This window comes from Bubalus bubalis, chromosome 1, assembly GCF_019923935.1.
Source record: "Bubalus bubalis isolate 160015118507 breed Murrah chromosome 1, NDDB_SH_1, whole genome shotgun sequence".
NCBI lineage: Eukaryota > Metazoa > Chordata > Mammalia > Artiodactyla > Bovidae > Bubalus > Bubalus bubalis.
The window spans coordinates 29306732-29326414 of NC_059157.1; the positions used below are offsets into that span (position 1 = coordinate 29306732).

General features: G+C 40.7%; 1 protein-coding gene across 4 annotated transcripts in view; it reads right to left on the minus strand.

Moving 5' to 3' along the window:
• Window positions 1-19683, minus strand: part of FAM149A (family with sequence similarity 149 member A) — a 39412-nt gene that overhangs the window by 1282 nt on the left and 18447 nt on the right. The window contains exons 2-14 of one of the 4 annotated variants that reach the window (XM_006060285.3): window positions 18474-18584; window positions 18039-18177; window positions 15706-15848; window positions 14251-14376; window positions 12651-12821; window positions 11914-12098; window positions 10858-11012; window positions 9476-9574; window positions 7840-7943; window positions 7224-7433; window positions 4372-4492; window positions 2350-2478; window positions 2184-2262 (exon numbers count right to left, since the gene is read on the minus strand). In XM_006060285.3, coding sequence (XP_006060347.2) covers window positions 2184-2262; window positions 2350-2478; window positions 4372-4492; window positions 7224-7433; window positions 7840-7943; window positions 9476-9574; window positions 10858-11012; window positions 11914-12098; window positions 12651-12821; window positions 14251-14376; window positions 15706-15848; window positions 18039-18177; window positions 18474-18584 — 1772 coding nt within the window. The remainder of the gene's footprint in view (window positions 1-2183; window positions 2263-2349; window positions 2479-4371; window positions 4493-7223; window positions 7434-7839; window positions 7944-9475; window positions 9575-10857; window positions 11013-11913; window positions 12099-12650; window positions 12822-14250; window positions 14377-15705; window positions 15849-18038; window positions 18178-18473; window positions 18585-19683) is intronic. The other 3 variants (XM_025279761.2, XM_025279754.2, XM_025279769.2) reach the window with 3 other exon arrangements.

Genomic DNA, 19683 nt, shown 5'->3' on the forward strand with positions numbered 1-19683 from the left:
TCAAACGAATAAAGAACTCTTTGACATCACTATGCTCGGCTGATATAAACAGTGATAAGCCTAGACTGTCCCAATGCTTGAATTATACTAGATTTATCTTAAAATGATACTATAAAATAATAATAATAAATGATACTATATTAAGTATTTCCCTTAAAACAGCAAATTGTCCTCTATGTTTCAGATTATTCATAATAAAAATGGTTCATAATTTTTGAGTGAACAATGTATCCTTGACATCTGGCTAGGTCCTTTCCATACGTTTTTCCAATAATTAGTCTATCTAGTCTATTACAAAAGAACTAAGATCCAAAGAGGTTGTTATTGTCTTTGTTTAGTTGCTAAATTGTGTCTGACTCTTTTGTGACCCCATGGACTGTAGCCCACTAGGCTCCTCTGTTTATGGGATTTTTCCCAGATAAGAATATTGGAGTGGGTTGTCATTTCCTCCTCGTGGGGATCTTTCCATACTGGGAATCAAACCTGCCTCTCTTGCATCTCCTGCATTGGCAGGTAGATTCTTTACCACTGAGCCACCAAGGAAGCCCCTCAGGAGAGGCTGAGGCTCTCTTAAAGTGCTCAGCCAATAGGTACTAGAGTTAGGCATTTGATTCCAGAGTGACACACCTCACGACAACGCTATATGGTGGTGGTGGTTTAGTCACTGAGTCATGACATATTTCGTGAGCCCACCAGGCTCCTCTGTCCATGCGACTTTCCAGGCAAGGGTACTGCAGTGGGTTGCCATATCCCTTTTCCAGGGGACGATGCTATGTTACCTCCTTAAATAAAAATGCTGGCAATGGTTTTGAAAATTAAAATATCATTGGCCTGAGTTCAGGCTAGAAACCTCATTCTTTAAATGGCATGCTGCTGCTGCTAAGTCACTTCAGTCATGTCTGACTCTGTGTGACCCCATAGACAGCAGCCCACCAGGCTCCCTCGTCCCTGGGATTCTCCAGGCAAGAATACTGGGTTAAATGGCATATTAGCTGAGAATAAGTATTTATCTGTAAAACTCTAAATCATAAAATAACTGGAATATTTGTATTATTACTTTTGTGAAGCATTTTTGTAATTAGATCTTCAAAGAGAATCTAAAAGTATCGAGTTTCATTTAGAAGAAAAGTGTAGAAACTCTACAACAGAGAAAGACCTTGATTTCTCTTAAGACTCATAAGACAGCATTTTCTTTTTTACGTGGGTGAGGCCCTAAGTTATTCAGAACCTTTGGGCATTTTCTCTTTTAAGATTATGAAAATTAATAAAAGGAAACCTCAGCCAAAGTTGGGGGCAGAAGGCCAGTAGAGGGAGCTCTCTAGCCTGCTTACCACTCACCTTCAAAAATCCCAATAGAAGACAGCTGGTAAAGCATGCCTGCAATGCAAGAGACCCAGTTCGATTCCTGGGTTGGGAAGATCCCCTGGAGAAGGGATAAGCTACTCACTCCAGTATTCTTGGGCTTCCCTGGTGCCTCAGACAATAAAGAATCTGCCTGCAATGCGGGAGACCTGGGTTTTTTCCCTGAGTTGGGAAGATGCCTGGGAGAAGGTCATGGCAATCCACTCCAGGAGAACCTCACAGACAGAGGAGCCTGGTGGGCTACAGTCCTTGGAGTCGCAAAGAGTCGGACACGACTGAGTGACTAAGCTCAGCACAACCAGAAAGAAACTATCTTGGTCTCCCAAACAAGCAGCCCAGCCGCATCCTACCCCAGCAGGAGGAGGGAAGACTTCCTTGTTGCCGAGCAACAAGCCCAGCCAATGGGAAACCCAGCAGCTCAGCCAATGAGAAGCCATCATCACTTAACCCTTTCCTTTCCTCCAATGAACTTTCCTTTTTCCTTTGCTTATGACTTCCTTTCCTTGGCCTGCCTTCCTTTTATAAAAGCTGTCCATGCCCTGCAACTTCTCAGAGTATCTGTTTGCCAGATGAGATGCTACTGGATTCATGAACTGTTAAAAAAAAATAGAGTTATATCTTCAAATGTACTCAGAAGATTTTTGTTTTTTAACCAACAGTAGAGAAGTGCTTGTCTTTGTATTTTGCTCTTCATAAAAATTCCTGAGATACAACCAAAGACTACAAACACTTGGTCAAAATTATCCTCTCAAGGTAGATAATCTTGAAAACTTGAAACTTCACATATGACATCGTTTTGTTTGTATATGGAAAACACTGACCTGTTAAAAAACCTTGACCTGTCCACACATGCCCAGCAAATTCCATCAGTGTTAATGAACCTTTTTGAGGTGTATCTGACTGTTAGAAGAAAAATAAAATGAAGGATGAGTTTTATTGTTTTGAATATTTTTAAGAATCAGAGTTAACGGTTAACAGAGAACCTACCCGAAATGTATGGGTAGTGCTGGGCCTTGAAAACTGTTCCATGGTTAGAGATCTTTCTCGAAGAGGTGACCGTTCTACATTATCAGGTAATGCACTCAACCCATGATTTTGTAGATGTCTTCCTCTGAGCTAAATAAAGGATAATATATTCTTTTTAAAACAAATGCAATTCTTAAAAAGACAAGAGAAAATCTGTATATGTTTCAATCAGTCTCTCATCTATTCATTCTTTCGCTTATTTGAAAAACTTATATTTAGATGTTGCTAAGTATAAGGTCTACTAACACAAGTATCAAAATATACTTTGTGTAACTAACTGTATCTTTTAATCTGATAAAGCCCTAATAAGTAAATATGGATTAAAACATTAACCACATAAAATTATTAATATTAAATTATGATAGAAATGTTATTCTGCATTTGTGAATGCAGCATGGGTGAATTTGTGAGGCATCTGAATTTTTTTAAATGTGATGTTTGACTGCTTTTATGATTCCACTCTAAGCCACAATATTCTAAGGTTAAATATTAAAGCTTTGCAACTCTTGCCTTCTGGGAATGATTTTTATTGCTGTGCCCAAGGAGGCAGAAGGAATGTGAGAGAAAGCACTGCCTCAGTTGGTTTTTCTCTCTCTAGACTTTATGTTTCCTATGGTTGGCATTCTTCTATATTTTATCAAAGAGACACAAGTTAGACTTCTTTGGCTCTCCAATGGTTAAGGCTCCACACTTCCAATGCAGAGGGTGGGGATTTAATGCCTTGTCAGGGAACTAAGATTCTATATGCTACATGGCCAAAAATTAAAATAAATAGTTGCTTATATTGGAGTCTCGGAGAAGGCAATGACACCCCACTCCAGTACTCTTGCCTGGAGAATCCCATGGATGGAGGAGCCTGGTAGGCTGCAGTCCATGGGGTCGCTAAGAGTCAGACACGACTGAGCAACTTCAGTTTCACTTTTCACTTTCATGCATTGGAGAAGGAAATGGCAACCCACTCCAGTGTTCTTGCCTGGAGAATCCCAGGGACAGGGGAGCCTGGTGGGCTGCCGTCTATGGGGTCGCACAGAGTCGGACACGACTGAAGCGACTTAGCAGCAGCAGCAGTGAGAAGTCTGTATAAATCTGGGGGAAATCTGATTATGCTTCCTACCAGCATCATAGCTTCCTCAGGCTTTCTGTAATTGCTTGGCTGAACTGAGCTTGGGTGAAGAAGACAGTGCCTCTACACTGCAGTGAACATGGTACAGATTAGCTATAAAGATGAGAGTTTAGGGCTTCGCCGGTAGTCCATGGTTAGGGACTCGGCATTTTCATTGCCATGGCCAGGGTTCAATCCCTGGTCAGGGAACTAAGATCCCTGATGCCATGTGGCAGGGCCAAAAAAAAAAGAGAACTAGTAAAAATGGCAGAGTATTTTACTGTGCTTTTAATCTATGCCAGGCATTATTTAACATCTATAAATTCATTTAATCCTTATAGCAATTCTTTGATGTGGGAATCATTATTGCCCTTTTATAAATAAAATTAAGGGAGATTAATTTGTACCAAATCATACAGAGAGTTTGTGTGACAGGCTTCAAACACAGATCTACCTGTCCACAGGATTCTCCAGGCAAGAATACTGGAGTGGGTTGCCATTTTCTTCTCCAGGGGATTTTCCCAACCCAGGGATCGAACTCAGGTCTCCTGCATCGCAGGCAGATTCTTTACCATCTGAGCCCCCAGGGAAGCCCCTCTTTACCTAACCTTCACACTTTTCCTTACTACACCATCCTGACCACCAGATATTTCCTTGACACCTGGACCCTCTGATTTAATTCAGGCCATGTTTGTATTTCACAAAATATTGAATCAACCATCCAGCCTCCTGTAAATTCTCACAAGCTACTGACTTTCAGGAAGCAGATCAGGGAGATGTTTTATGCTACTGAGCTCTTGTGAAAGTGTTACAGTTATGTCTGCTTGCTTTCCAACAAACAGTGAAAATGGTGCACTTAAGTATTAAGACATTTGTCTTACGGAAACAGGGCGTGATCCGGGACCTGCCACGTGGTGCTCTCCAGTCTCGGAGCCTATTGGGGGCAGCCGGCTCCATGGGGTTTGAGTCGGTGGGGAGCCCATACGGTCCACGCCAGTTTGCCTGTAAACACAACAACGTGACCTGAGCACCCAGGTGCAGAGGGACAAAAGACTTTTCTGCAAAGCTCCTCACCTGAGCTATTGATCACAGCCTGCCTCCAGCACCTAGCAGAATGAGCTGAGTTTCCTGAAGATGAATGTGGGCGGGGGACTGAGCCCCAGCTCCAGTCACTCCCGTGTTTAGCAAGGACTATGAGCCTGTGTTTAATAAGTGCTCAGCTATGCGCAGAACACACAAGTTTCTGAAGGTCTAGTTCCTCCCCTTATGGAGATTTGTTGTTGTTTAGTCTCTAAGCTGTGTCCAACCTTGTGCGACCCTGTGATCTGTAGCCCACCAGGCTCCTCTGTCCATGGGATTTCCCAGGCAAGAATACTGGAGTGGGTTGCCATTTCCTCCTCCAGGGGATCTTCTGGACTCATGGATCAAACCTGTGTCTCCTGCCTCTCCTGCATTGGCAGAAGGATTCTTTACCACTGAGACACCAGGGAAGCCCTAAGGGAGATTACAAGTTATTGAAAACAAGATGAAGACACATAAATAATTAGATTACAAGGCAATGCAGTTGATATAGTGCTATGTCCAGTATCTGGTTCTTATTACAACTGCTGTAGAAATTTAGGGAATAGAGCAATCAATGCAGGATAAAATTAATTCTACTCTGCAGGGCTTAGGTGAGGAAAACCACAAAATTTTATGTAAGGTCATAAAATCAAGAGGCAAGATAATGCTCTTTGATGGGAAAACTAAATATTCTGAAAATGTCAATTATTCCTAAATCTTAAATAGATTTAAAGCTATGAGGTCCAATGTGATACTTTTTTTAAAATTTGACAACCAGATTGTAAAATTTATCAGGATGGATTAGAAATTTTAATAAAAGAAGAGTAAGGATGATAAGACACCTTCCTTACCAGATAATAACATTGAAAAATTAAATGATCCAACTCATGCACAAGAATAGAGATGGATACTCTAGAAATGAATTCTAATTCATTTTTCATTTATTCACTAATCATAAACTTATGAAAATTAAAATATGACAGGTTTTGATCCATCAGGTTTTAAAATACACATACTACCTAAAGTTTACAGGCTGTAAGGAAAGAGTCTTGTCTGTTGCCAGGGGATCTATAAAAATTGGTAGAACCATTCTTAGAAGAACTTTGAAAAAATATTTCAAGAGCCTTAAAAATATCCATAATCTTTGACCTAGTAGCTTTACTTCTAGGACTCACTACCAGGAAACAATTTTAAGACACCCTAACTAAGATTTGGAGAAGGCAATGGCACCCCACTCTAGTACTCTTGCCTGGAAAATCCCATGGACAGAGAGAGGAGCCTGGTAGGCTGCAGTCCATGGGGTCTCTAAGAGTCGGACACAACTGAGCTACTTCACTTTCTCTTTTCACTTTCATGCATTGGAGAAGGAAATGGCAACCCACTCCAGTGTTCTTGCCTGGAGAATCCCAGGGACGGGGGAGCCTGGTGGGCTGCCGTCTATGGGGTCACACAGAGTCGGACATGACTGAAGTGACTTAGCATAGCATAGCATAGCAACTAAGATTTATGTCAGATAATATTCACTGCACATTATAATAGTGAAAATATAAAAGATATGAAATTTTCCAGTAACAGGGCAACACATATACCCACATAATTATATTTTAGTCATTAAAATCATGCTTTCAAAAATATGCAATAACATGGAAAATATGAGTAATGTTTAAGTGAAAAAGTGTATGAAAAAGTGCTACATTACAGGACTTCCCTGTGGTCCAGTGGGTAAGAATCTGCTTGCAGATGCAGGTTCCATCTTTGGGGAACTACTGATAAGATCCCATGTGCCACAATTTAACATCTTGTGTGCAGTGACTAAGAGCCAAAGCAGCCAAAAATACATTTAAAAAAGCTGTTCTTGGACTGTCAAAGCAATCAACAAGACACTACTATTAACCTAAATATTGCCTGACACTTGGTGACTGAGAAAACTGCTCCTCTGTAATTCTGCAATTAAAGGAAGCGACAAATGTCTTTTTAATAAGGCAATGATTTGATGTTGATTCCCCAAGGCCAAAAGATTATCTGAAATTCCCTACACAGAGTGAAACTTGTCCTTAGAGAGAAATAAAACTAATAGGTATGTTGTTGTTGAGTCTTTAAGTTGTGTCCAACTCTTCTGTGACCTCATGGGCTGTCCATGGGATTTCCCAGGCAAGAATACTGGAGTGGGTTACCATTTCTTTCTCCAAGGGATCTTCCCAGTCCAAGAATCGAACAGCTCCTGCCACATCTCCTGCATTGCAGGTAAGGTTCTTTACTGCTGAGCCAGTAAAGAACTATTTACTGGAGCTATTTACTCTAATAGCTATGTACATCAATTTTTACACATCACAATGAAAGTATCAATTATGTTTTTTAAACGCTAATAATTAGCTAATTATTCGTTTTACAGACTCGATCACTGAAACCCATCCAAGACCCTCTCTCTCAAAGAACTTCCTTTTGTTTGGCTGCCTGTGCTATAGGTACATGGCCTGACTTTATATTCTAGTATCCAACTAAGTATACTACTTCAGTTCATGTTAAATATCCAGAGTAATGAACCACTTAGAACAATGATCATATAAAATCTGACAGCAGATGCTTTGTCTGGAATAAACCACAAACTAACTGACCAGCATCTCTGTCCTCTGTGATCTTTGCTTTACCACCAGAGAGAAGCAAGACTTACAGTTTTGTCCCCCTAAGAACTTCATCACTGTACACATTGGGGATTTTCAGTCTCTGGGAGTCCGAGGTAAGAGAAGGCAGCCTCCTGTGCGCGAGTGTTTTCTTTGCGGAGGTCTGTGGTCCACGAGCATCCATAATCCGGGCCAGACGGTTCTGGGCTGAGGAAAGAACAGCGGATCCTACACCCAATGGTTTGTCCTCCTGCTCACTCCTGGGGGAGAGAAAGCAACTTAATTGCTCAGGGGTAAGCTCTGCGAGAACAGGGCACTTACATATTTATCCTTTAGCAGACTCTGTCTACAGCCTGGCGTGCAGAACATAGTCCCATTTGTTCAATGAATGAACAGACTAACATGCCCAGCTCAATTTTAATTTCAATGAAGGATCATCAACAGGGAAAAAAGATCTAAATTTCTTCTGGTTTGCATCAAACCATATAGCCCACAAGAGGCAGAATTCATAGCTACAGTCCCCTTTTCTTATCAGCCCCAACCTAACAAATTGTTTTGTGGCTGATACCTGACTATCGTCCTTTTACACATTGACTGCATGTGGTTTTTAGGGCTAGAACGCATCCAGCCCGGGGAAGAGGGTGGATCACTATTTTTTATACGCACTGTGTTCTATCTGCAAAACAGGTAGGTCTCTGCTGAAGTGGTTTTGCTTGAATTGTCATCACACCATTCAAGTCACTATAAAAATTGTTGGAGAAGCGGTGTATCTGAGAAAAGTAAACACAATAAAAATTAAAAAGCATCCAGGGTCACTGCAATTACTGTTAAAGGACACCTTCAAACTGGCTAATGGGAGGTGCATTTAATAAAGGGACTCTATTTTCTAAAAATATGTGAAGAGAAATTAATAAAGAATGACCGAATTTCTGAATGGGCTTCTCCAGTCGCTCAGCAGTAAAGAATCCTCCTGCAACTTCGTAGAGTTATTAGGAGAATTCAATTTGATAACCTTGGTGAAAGCGTGAAATAAAGACTAAATTATTACTAATCTAATATCTGGCCTGTAATACGACCAAGTAGATTTAAGATAATATTTAGTTTCAGGAAAACAGGGTTTCTAAAACTAGAATTCTAATTCCAGAAAAATGTGGCAACCCTAATCCCATTTTCCTCATATCGAATGCATATAAAAATGTCAGAGGCATAAATTAAGACCTAGTGTGATTACCACCAAATGCTTTGCCTGTTTCAAAATAAACTCTACTAGGGGTTGTGAAGAGTTGGACACGAGAAACTTCACTTTCACTTTTCACTTTCATGCATTGGAGAAGGAAATGGCAACCCACTCCAGTGTTCTTGCCTGGAGAATCCCAGGGATGGGGGAGCCTGATGGGCTGCCGTCTATGGGGTCACACAGAGTCGGACACGCGTGAACGACTTAGCAGCAGCAGCAGCAGCAGCATTTTATTTTTACTTTTAACTTTGTTGCCCATTCACTTTCTTTTACATTTATCCAAATTAAAACAAAATAGCTGTAAAAAACATTTTTAAAAACCATAAAAAGCCATAAGTACAACAAAATATCTGTTGAAAAATTTCCTTAGATTTGAAATTTTCCGTATTTCTCAAGTATATTTTGTTGAAGTGAAGTGAAGTAGCTCAGTCGCGTCCGACTCTTTGCAACCCCGTGGACTGTAGCCTACCAGGATCCTCCCTCCATGGGATTCTCCAGGCAAGAGTACTGGAGTGGGTTGCCATTTCCTTCTCCAGGGGATCTTCCCGATGCAGGGATCGAACCCAGGTCTCCCACATTGCAGGCAGACGCTTTAACCTCTGAGCCACCAGGGAAGCCCTATATTTATGTTGCCTGATAGTTAAAGCTTCTCTTCTATGTTGTCATCACTGTTCATTTGTATGTGATTCACGTTTCATATTTTAATATGAAAAGTGGGAAATATTATTGAGCCTATCAGCAATTTAAAGAGACCAAAAAGCACATTAAGCTGGTAGCAATTTCAAAAGTTTCTTTTGAACAGCACAAGCAAAGACTAAGTGGAAAGCCCTGGCACTAGAGAGTAAATTCTATTAGTTATTTCTGTTTTAATCCACTGCTCCCTGAACCTCACGCCCTATTGCTCCTATGCTGGGTGCCTATTTCTGCCTCTGCTTTGTCATCCTCCAAAGTTGTATCTTTGGATATATCTAAAGCTACAGCTGTCATCTATTCTAAACATTATCTACTAGATCGCCTCTGTGTGTGTGTGTGTGTGTGTGTGTGTGTACACGCGCACATACGCACATGTGCTGTATTCTTTGTCATGGCTTGACTCCCTCCAACTAACTTGTAAGAACCAGGAATTTCGTCTTCTCTTTTGTCTGCTTCCCCACACCAGATGGGCTGTACAAACATAAAGTCCAAACTCCTTAGCCTTCCTGAAGGTCTCCCATGAACAAGTGCATCCTTTCCAGCCCACTTCCCACTAGATCTTTCTTCACATAGGGACGTAATTCAAGAAAACCGTATTGAGTTCCCAGTACATGTTTGTATGATTCTGTGCTCACAACAACCCCTTGCACAACATATGATTGCCCTCATTCTACAGATAAAGAAACTGAAGTTTAGAAAAGTTGAACAACAGGTCCAAGATAATCCTCCTTACGGGTCTCAATTCCCAATGCCACGTCCTACCACAGAGACTCTGCTGGTCCCGGTGCCCCATTCTCCAGCCCTCAGTCCGTCAATGCCGCCCTCCCTCACGCCTCCACGTGAGAATTGTCTGAATTGACCCACACAGTCTTCCCACCCAGGAAAACTACCTGTTTCCTCATGTTTGGCTCAAATTTCATCTCCAACCTAAAAGATGAAGCCTCGCTTCAGGCACGGTAAATCATCCTCATCCGCATCCTCTTACAACCCTTCTTTTGCACATCACTTAGAGAAGACACTGCATCTGACCTGTATAATACTTTTCACTCGACTATTTCAGAGAATATGCTGTGATCATCTCTGTGTGTCCTTAAAACACCTAATATAGTTGGTGTGTGGGTGCTCAGTTGTGTCTGACTCTTTGCAACCCCATGGACTATAGCCCACCAGGCTCCTCCATGGAATTTCTCAGCCAAAAATACTGGAGGGGGTTGCCATTTCCTATGCCAGGGGATCTTCCTGACCCAGGGATCGAATCTGGGCCTCCTGCATTGGTAGGCAGATTCTTTACCACTGAACCACCTAAGAAGCCCCAATACAGTTCACTTAATACAAACTCAATAAATGCTGAATGAATTCAATGCATACTCATTGATTGAGTCTTTTATTGCTTTGGTGGGAGGGAAGGAGAACATCCGAAACCTTCAACTTGTCTAGAAATACTGGGGAAAGCATGTTTTCTTTTCAAAAATTGTGGAATCAGTTCTACCACTCCAAACAGCTGGAAAGTCACAAATCTGAGTGTCCCTGCTCTGTCAAACAATCTGGTGATTCTATTAAACTTCATCTGAGTGTCCCTGTTCTATCAGGAAATCTGGAAATTCTATTAAACTTCATAAAATATTTTAAAATTTTGGTCTTATTGGCCAACAGACCCAAATATCTTGATAACAATTTAACACTGGACACTGGCACTCTGGACAACCTGAGGCCAGATACATAAAGACTGAAAGAGAGAGCGAGAAAGCACCTACCTGCAGTGGGTTAAGATGAGAAGCCAGGGATACACTTCGAGTTTCAGAGCTTCTGGATGGTGGAACACTGGACACATCAGCGTTAATGCGGGAAATGACTATGGGTGGAGATTTATTCTCGGCTACTTTCAATTTTTCTTTCTGTTTTTTTCCTTCTGTGCCAAAGAAAAACCAATATTATTACAAAACATTATCTAATACTGTATATGTACTTAAAATTCACTGTTCAGAGAGAGCATTTCTTCTTGAGATCCTTGAGTCTGCGATGGCCATTGAACCTTAAAGAGAACAGACCCTACAGAGTAATGGGCTTTGACACTTTTCCAAGAGCATCTAATGAAATGCCTATCCTTTCAGTGGTAGGTAAGAAAAAAAAATCAGAATTATACACTTGGAGCAAGAATGATTCTTGGTATTTTATAATATCCCAATTAATCCCTTTGATTGCAAAAAGTAATATTTAATATATTATTAATTATATATAATATATAATATATTATAATATATACTATTATATTAATTATTGATTAATTATTACTATATTATTATAATAATATATATATGATATATTATTATACTATTGTGAAAATTGGTTAACACAAGTCATTACTGTCCACCACTGACATTTCTATCATTTGTTTCTGCTCGGTTTCGAGTAGAGAACATTTTATACAGGTAAATGAAGTGATTAATAAATTAGCTTTGTTGACCTTTTATTTTAGAAATAATGTCATCTAGAATTAAAAAACAATATCCCATTACTAGAGATTAGTTAGGTAATTTTTTTTAATCAGAATTTAAAAAGTGACTTTGAGCTTCTCTCTAATGTATTTCTGTATTTTTTCAGGAATACATCAATCTTATTTTTATAGCTCAAAACGTGAGAATGTCATTTCTGAGGTGATTAAAGGTTACTTGTGAATAAAGGCAGAAACCCACTTCCCTTCTCACTCCAGTCATGTCCTAGATTTGGCCAAGTCAAGCAAGTGGGACAGAAAGCTGAGGAGCACAGGTTACTTTTTCTTTTCAATACGTCACATTCTACAAATTACGTACCTGTAAGTTCCCAGTTTTTTCTGGTCAGCTTTTCCAACACCTCCACCACATTCATCCAGACATGATCAAATACTTCTGCAGCCACCGCATCTCTGACACAGTCGTGTGGCGACACGGGAGGAAGTCCATGCTTATGCCACGTCCTGCGACGATGAGCTGGTTTTTGTTCAAGACAGTCCTCGCCACTAAGGACAAAACCCATTCTCATTACTAAGCTATCAATGGTTGAGGTTAAAAGAATGCTACTCCTGTATCCGACACACATGCATATATGTATACTGTATGTATATAGACAAACAGCATTTTCTTAGTACTAATTTTTAATCAAGACGCAAATTTTCATTATACAATACCAATAGCACTTGTCTAAGAATCAGATATGCATTTAGAGCAGAGACTGACCTGGACCTTTTCCCCTTTGCTCTCCTGGGCAGGCAGATTCCGAAACCCTGGGGGACAAAGGCCACGAGGAGCCTTTTTCCACTTTCACCAACACGCTATACGCGATTCTTATTTTCTGTCGGTGCCACTTTGTCAGAAAGACAGGGAAACACTGCTCTAACATATCTATATCCTGCCAGGAATTGAAAAACTTTGGGGTGCACAGGACTCTCAAAAGAATGGAAAATCTTTCGGATAAGTGAAAAATACACAAAACACTACATGAGCCTATAATCAACATACACGCCCAATAAATATTATTGTACTAAGTCAATGTCGAATAAAATTCTATTTACTCTTGTTTTCTGTCAAAAGCAAAATACTCTTCAATCTTTCCATCCACATCAAAAACCTCTTCTTCCAGAGATGAATGTGCCATGAGGTCCACAACCCTGGTACCATCAGGACCCGGCAGGGAGGGGGCTGAGAGCACGGCCGGGACTATCTGAGAGCCAGAGATGCACAGCCTATGGGGAAAAGCAGATTCTCCATGAGGGTCAGCAATATAATGTTTACATGATCAGGGTGGGCCCTTCAGTTAGTTATAAAGCCACAGATTTCCAAATTTTAAAAAGCACTAAACATTACATTTGACAAAAGGCATATGCTTAAAAGCAACATTTTAACCCAGGCATCATTAAAATTTTTAAGGGCTTCTTAAAAATATTAATTATTCTACGAGTTTGTGTCTTCTTTGCTATGATGAAGGAGCATCATGGCATAGTCCGTCCCTAAGATGTGTGAATGGCATAAGGGATTTACCAAAATCTGTTCATGAGCAAAAGAACACAGAATAGAGTTTATTTCTTCTGCTACTGTCTTGAGGCTTAGTATCCATCACCATGAGGCAGTTCTTGATTTGGCATCTAGCCCCCGCCTCTCAGAGTATTTGAAACAACAGTTTAAAAGTTAACTGTCTTGATATTTGTATTACATGCACACAGCACCATCAGTTTAGAATCGAAAGTATCTTGGGTGAAAAAAAATTGCTCTATATTTGCCCTTTATTAAAATCTAAATTTCTAAGTTGGTGAAGCCAAGGATCGCGGCTGAGATAGACATGAAAAAGTGTAACTAAAATGCATTTGAAAATACTTTTTAGGGCTTCCTACATGGCACAGTGGCAAAGAATCTACCTGCCAACGCAGGAGACACAGGAGACTCAGGTTCCATTCCTGGATCAGGAAGATCCCCTGAAGGAGGGCATGACAACTCTCTCCAGTATTCTTGCCTGGAGAATTCCATGGACAGAGGAGCCTGGCGGGCTACAGTCCACGGAGTCGCAAAGAGTCAGACATGACTGAGCGTGAGCACATCTGCTCGTAACAGTGGATGGATGTGTGTGTGTGTGCTAAGTTGTTTCAGTCGTGGCTACTGGGGTTCCCCAGTGGCTTAGCAGTGAAAAATCCACCTGCAATGCAGGAGCCACAGGAGATGTGGGTTCAGTCCCTGGGTCAGGAAGATCCCCGGGAGGAGGGCATGGCTACACTCCATGGCTATTCTTGTCTGGAGAATCCCATGGACAGAGGAGCCATGGATAGTTCATAGGGATGCAAAGAGTCAGACGCAACTGAAGCAACTTGGCACATGCACACTCTGGCTATTAATTATTCATTTAAATATGTAATTTAAAATATGCTTCCCAGGTGGCTCAGTTGGTAAACAATCTGCCTGCAATGCAGGACACCCAGGTTCGATACCTGGGTCTGGTAGATTGAGGTCAAGGGATCAAGAAAGATCCCTTGGAGAAGGAAATGGCAACCCACTCCAGTATTGCTGGAGAATTCTATGGACAGAGGAGCCTGGCAGGCTATGGTCCATGGGATCGCAGAGAGTCAGACACGACTGAGCGACTAACACTTTCACACTTTTCGAAAGTAACTTCTAGCAACATACTCTCTGATGTTGCTGCTGTGTCCACAGTCATCAAGGAAGGGTCCGTGGATGGCAGAAGCAGGCCGGCTGCTCTGGAAATGCTCAACTCCTTCATCAGCAGGCGGGATGAGCTGTCTTCCTAATACTCTGAAAGTGGGGGGAGGGGGGTGGAAAAAAGGAAACTAATATTTTTTTATTGGAAAGGGGAAGATGTTTTGAAGCAGTTTTGAAAGTATGAAGCAATAAGGTAAATACTGGTACATGAGCAGTGTAACGGGATCACAGGAAATGTACGGGCTTTGAGAGGGGACATACTACACTGTTCTTGCCATTGATGGAGAGCTTTTACCCAAAGTTTGCAGGCTCCCTGAGCCACTGATTTCATCTGTTCCATTTTGTATGCAAAGTGGAATAACAGTTCCCTTGTAGGACTAACAAGTAGCTTAGAGACAGTATAATCACATTCAGACAACTAGGGTAATGCTAGGCACACAGAAGCTCCCTATGTTAACTGATACATTCGCAACAAAGGAAAATAATGTGAATATATATACTTGGTTTATGGTCCTTGCCATCTTTTCTTTTCTCTACCCTCTCTCTTCCTTCATTTTTATCTTAAGTATGTAAGACAACACTGAAAGAAACAGATCTGAGCTCCTGGGTTTAGGCAAGTGCACCATGACGCCTAGGAAAGTCCACGTTGCATCATTAACATCTAGTGGATTCTAAGGCAGAGGCTTACAATGGCCTGGAGATGAAAAATTAAACCTACCGAGTAAAGATTTTTAAAAATCTTAGTTAAGTCAGGAGTTTTAAAAATCTTAGTTACTTAGTTAAGATAACCAGAAGATTTATCAACATGTGTATGGAAGTTCTAATGTAGTCTCCCCAGATATAACCCAGAGAAACTTCAGATAACTGACATGGATTTTTTTTTTTTAACCCTCTAAGTAGGTTTGGCTGAGTAATTGAAGGAAGACAATCTTCCCTTTATACTCAATCTATATACTTCATCTTTGATATTAAAAAGAAATAGATGACCTTCTCCTACATAAGGGATCTTGATGAGATGGTCAGATTCATCCACGCCATCATCTAGCAAATAATCTCTCTGTTCCTGCCCAGACCTTGCCCCATGCATTGCTCCTCGAGGACAGACAGACATAGCTGCTCACAGACTAGGGAGTGGGAAGGCACGGATAACTCCCTCCCTTCTTCCATTCTTGCCCCTGTGATACACAAATGCCTTTCCAAGCACGAGCTCCATCTGCTTCTCACAGATTAAAGTGCACTTGGAAGGTCTCCAGATTTCCTCAGACACCATTTCAAAGGGAGTGATTTCTCAGTAAAGCACACGTGTTCTGGGTACATATTTTGACAAACACTTTCACTCAAAATATACCGACGTATTGAACAGGTCAACAGGGAGCAGTTCCCAACTCCCTTCTGGAGAATTTTTGTGAACAACCTCCTCACCTCAGATGCAGGGACCGGCCCGCCCATTCACGGCACTCAGCCTGGAGATTCTGGGTGTGAGGGCTTACTTTCCCTTCAAACAACATTTCCTCGACCTCCCAGAATAACTGCTGCACTTTCTGTGCACTGGCTTTGTCAAACTCCTAAAATATAGAAATGCACATTTAGTTACAGGACTAGAAGTTGTCAATAAAGGCTTCAGAATCAATGACACTTACAATTTATATAATAGGAGGGAGTGTGACTCAATCGAAACCAGACATACCAGGGCTCCAATTTTACTCTTCTGAAAAATTACATCCCAACTGAGACTTAGTTTCCTTAACTGTTAAATAGAGATAATCTCTACTACGAGAAAGTCTCATAATCCAAGATTTTACATAAACATAGTTATAGCTATGAATATACATATTGACATAGACATTGATAATGCTAGAAACACACACACCATATATCCAAGCACATACATATGCACATATATGTGGGTACACAGACATGTGTCCCTCATATAATTGTGCATCGGACACCTAACTACATTTGCAAATTACAATCTTTTTCTAATGAAAAGGAATATTATTTCATGGAAAGGGAAATAATCACTTTCTTTTAATCAAGGAAAACAGAAAAACAAACAAAAAACCATCTTAGGTATCCTAAAAGATGTGGTTATTAGGATGAGACCAGAATATTCATTTTTCCTGTCTGGCCTTAAGAGATTCTTGGGCTGTGGACGCAGTGAACTGTCAGTGAGAAAACCCTTCAGTTTTTCTGTATATTGAAAATGAGTGAGAAGTAACAGGCCTTGAGCCCTTACCTCACTGACCTAGAGTCAGTGAGGAAAACGTGAACAGAAGTACAACTGGAGGAACCAATTATTGGCTTACAGGGCAAGGGCTTTAGTTCAGTCCATTTTCTCCCAGGGCAGGTGTGTGAAATCTAACCCATAAATTCAGCCTGACATACCTGATCCAAAATGGTCAATTCAGGCTGATTTTCACAGACTGCTATTCCATATTTTCCATGATACTTCTTCCCCTTAGTTGATAAAAAACTAGATTCCCAGACTGCAGGGTAGCTGAATTACCTCTTTTAAAATACAAATAAGGAGAAAACTCAGAACAGTATTTGGCTGGGGTATGAAGAGGGCTTATTTTCATTTTTCTCTCATTTTTCTCTCTTTTGTATTTTGTTGCTTTTACAAATATTACCTATTAAAAAGTAAATAAACATTTTAAAATTCAAAGCAAAACAATGTTTAGGGACTGGAGTAATTTAAACTCTATAAATGGAAGTCATAAGACTCTCTTTGGATAATTACTTGAAATTTTGCAGGAAAGGAACCCAGCATTTGGACGGTAATGCTTCATAAAGCAATGGTTCTCAGCCTTCTTCCCATCTGCACTCTTTTGACCAAAGAGTGTGGGTGGGGGTTGGCGGTGTTTATCCCAGTGACAGACTCAAATCTCCTCCGAAAAGTGCCGAGTGATTCAGGGCTGACTCCCTTTCAGCTGCCCCCCAACCCCCGCCCCGCACCCCACAACCCTCTCCCTCTGGCCCCTTTGGAGACCCGCTCCTATAAAACTATGTAAAACCATCCCCGGGGAGTGGACCCACATGCACAGTCCAGGGCGGAGAGCTGCTTTTAAAGAAAGCAAAGAAAACCAGAACACAAACAAGAAAACAGCAGGAATGAGACCATCCAAAGAGCTAGTCCGGACTCTTCCAGGCCACAGGGGCGTCACAAAAGCCTGTGTTCCGGAATTCTCAGACTCTTGAGGGGATGAAGAGGTCAGAAACTGTGCAATCACACAGATTTGAATGGTAAGTTTGCGCTGCAGACTAAAGTCCCACCCAGCTCAGTCTCACTACAGGGTTAACATCTTCTGCTGGGATTAGGTGTAAAATATCTCATTTAGAATATTCAGGGGGAAATTCCCTAATTGTGATGTGTTTTTTCTAAACAGCTTTTATTTTTCCCCAATTTTTCTCTTGTTCACGTTCCTAATTGTCAGAATCTCTCCTGAATTTCCAAACACAGATATTTATGCAAGAAATCATATATAACAACCTGATGGGGGGTTTGGAGGTGGGAAAAACCGAACTATCAACAGCTAAGATTCTGGATTGTGTGGTTATGGGAGCTTTTTAATTTTTCTTAAGAGTGCCTGTATTTTCAGTTTTATGTGTGACATATCAGTGCTTTAATATTTATGTGCATGTACAAGTGGACCAGGTAAAGATTTTAATTTGGTAAAAACTTAAAAAAAAATAAGAAAGCAGATCATCGTTATGAATTGTAACCATGAGATTATCCAAAATTTTGTGAGACATACATCATCTCTCCAGGAGTAAATGGAGCTCCTCTCCGTAGATAAACCAGTTGTTGAACTCTGTGTCCCAGACCCAGACCAGGAGTTGGGGGCTTCTGTAGGCGTGGGGCTCCCACTTGATGAAAATGATGACACAGATTCCCTGCAGGAAGAAATATAAGTAACATAAACGACAGTTACTGGAAACAGGTTTTACTGGGAAGCGGCTTCACCTCTCTGAGCTTACTTCCTCTTTTTTCTTTAAATATACTGGTTAATTTTCACAGTACACTGATTTTAAAAGATTTATGCAGTGTAACATTTCACTTGGCTAAAAATAAAGCGTTTTATTTTTTTTCACCTTGGAGAAATCCATGGCCCATCAGTGATTCTGTTTCCCATATTCATTCAGGCAAGTTTTGATTTTGTGATCAGAAGCATTTAAAGGCTAATTCTTACCGACTGTATTTAGCAATGGCTTTCTGTACATTTTTTGTAAAATGGGTAGGTAAAGGATCTTTGCTTTTCACAGTGAAACTCTGCTTTCCAGATCCTTCTGACAGTCCTCTTCTGAAAAAATAAAATATGAAAAGTAACTGTAAGAAAAGTTCATTCATTAAGACATTTAAAATTTCCTTTCATATAGAGTTGACCCTCTCTTCCCATCATGTCTCCCTAAAATACACACATGTATGAGCACACACACCCCACACACACCTCAAGACACTGAGGCTTAGTTCCCTACCATTTTTATTTTTCTTAAAATCAAGGTTGTGCAGTGGGGAGGGAGGTGGAAGGGAGGTTCAGGATGGGGGGACACGCGCACCCGTGGCTGATTCATGTTGATGTATGCAAAAACCACCACTATTTTGTAAAGTAATTAGCCTCCAAATGATGCTAAAGCTGAAACTCCAGTACTTTGGCCATCTCATGTGAAGAGTTGACTCATTGGAAAAGACTCTGATGTTGGTAGGGATTGGGGGCAGGAGGAAAAGGGGACGACAGAGTATGAGATGGCTGGATGGCATCACCGACTCGATGGACGTGAGTTTGAGTGAACTCCAGGAGTTGGTGATGGACAGGGAGGCCTGGTGTGCTGCGATTCATGGGGTCACAAAGAGTCGGACACGACTGAGCAACTGAACGGAACTGAAAATTAATTAATTAATTTAAAAAAATCAAGGTTGTTATTAACCTATATGCACTGTTACATAAACTAGGAAAAAGCAACTTCTTGTGACTCAACCAGATTGGTCTAAAGGTTGCCCCAAACCTAGGTGAACAGAGCCTCGCTCCAAAACTTGGTGATGGAAACGTGAGCTGGATTTCAGGTCCCAGGTATTCCTTGACCCCAGGCGCCCTTGGGCTTGCAAAAGCCAACCAGCCTTATACCAAAAAAAAAAAAAAAAAGTTTTAAAATATTAAAAGTAATGGAAAACTAAAACAGAAGAAATCTCTCAATTTTAAATATGGCATTAAACCTGGCTGGTGTAGTCCAGTTAGTGTTAATCATTAAAATGTCCTTTCAATGAACCTCTTAAAACATTTACTTCCCTCTAATCAAAATACCTTTGTAACAGTAAACTACTTCTGTTCTTTTATCAAAGTCGTATTTTCCCACATGTTTTATATTAACTTTAGATATGGTAGTTATTTGAGGAAAACAGTC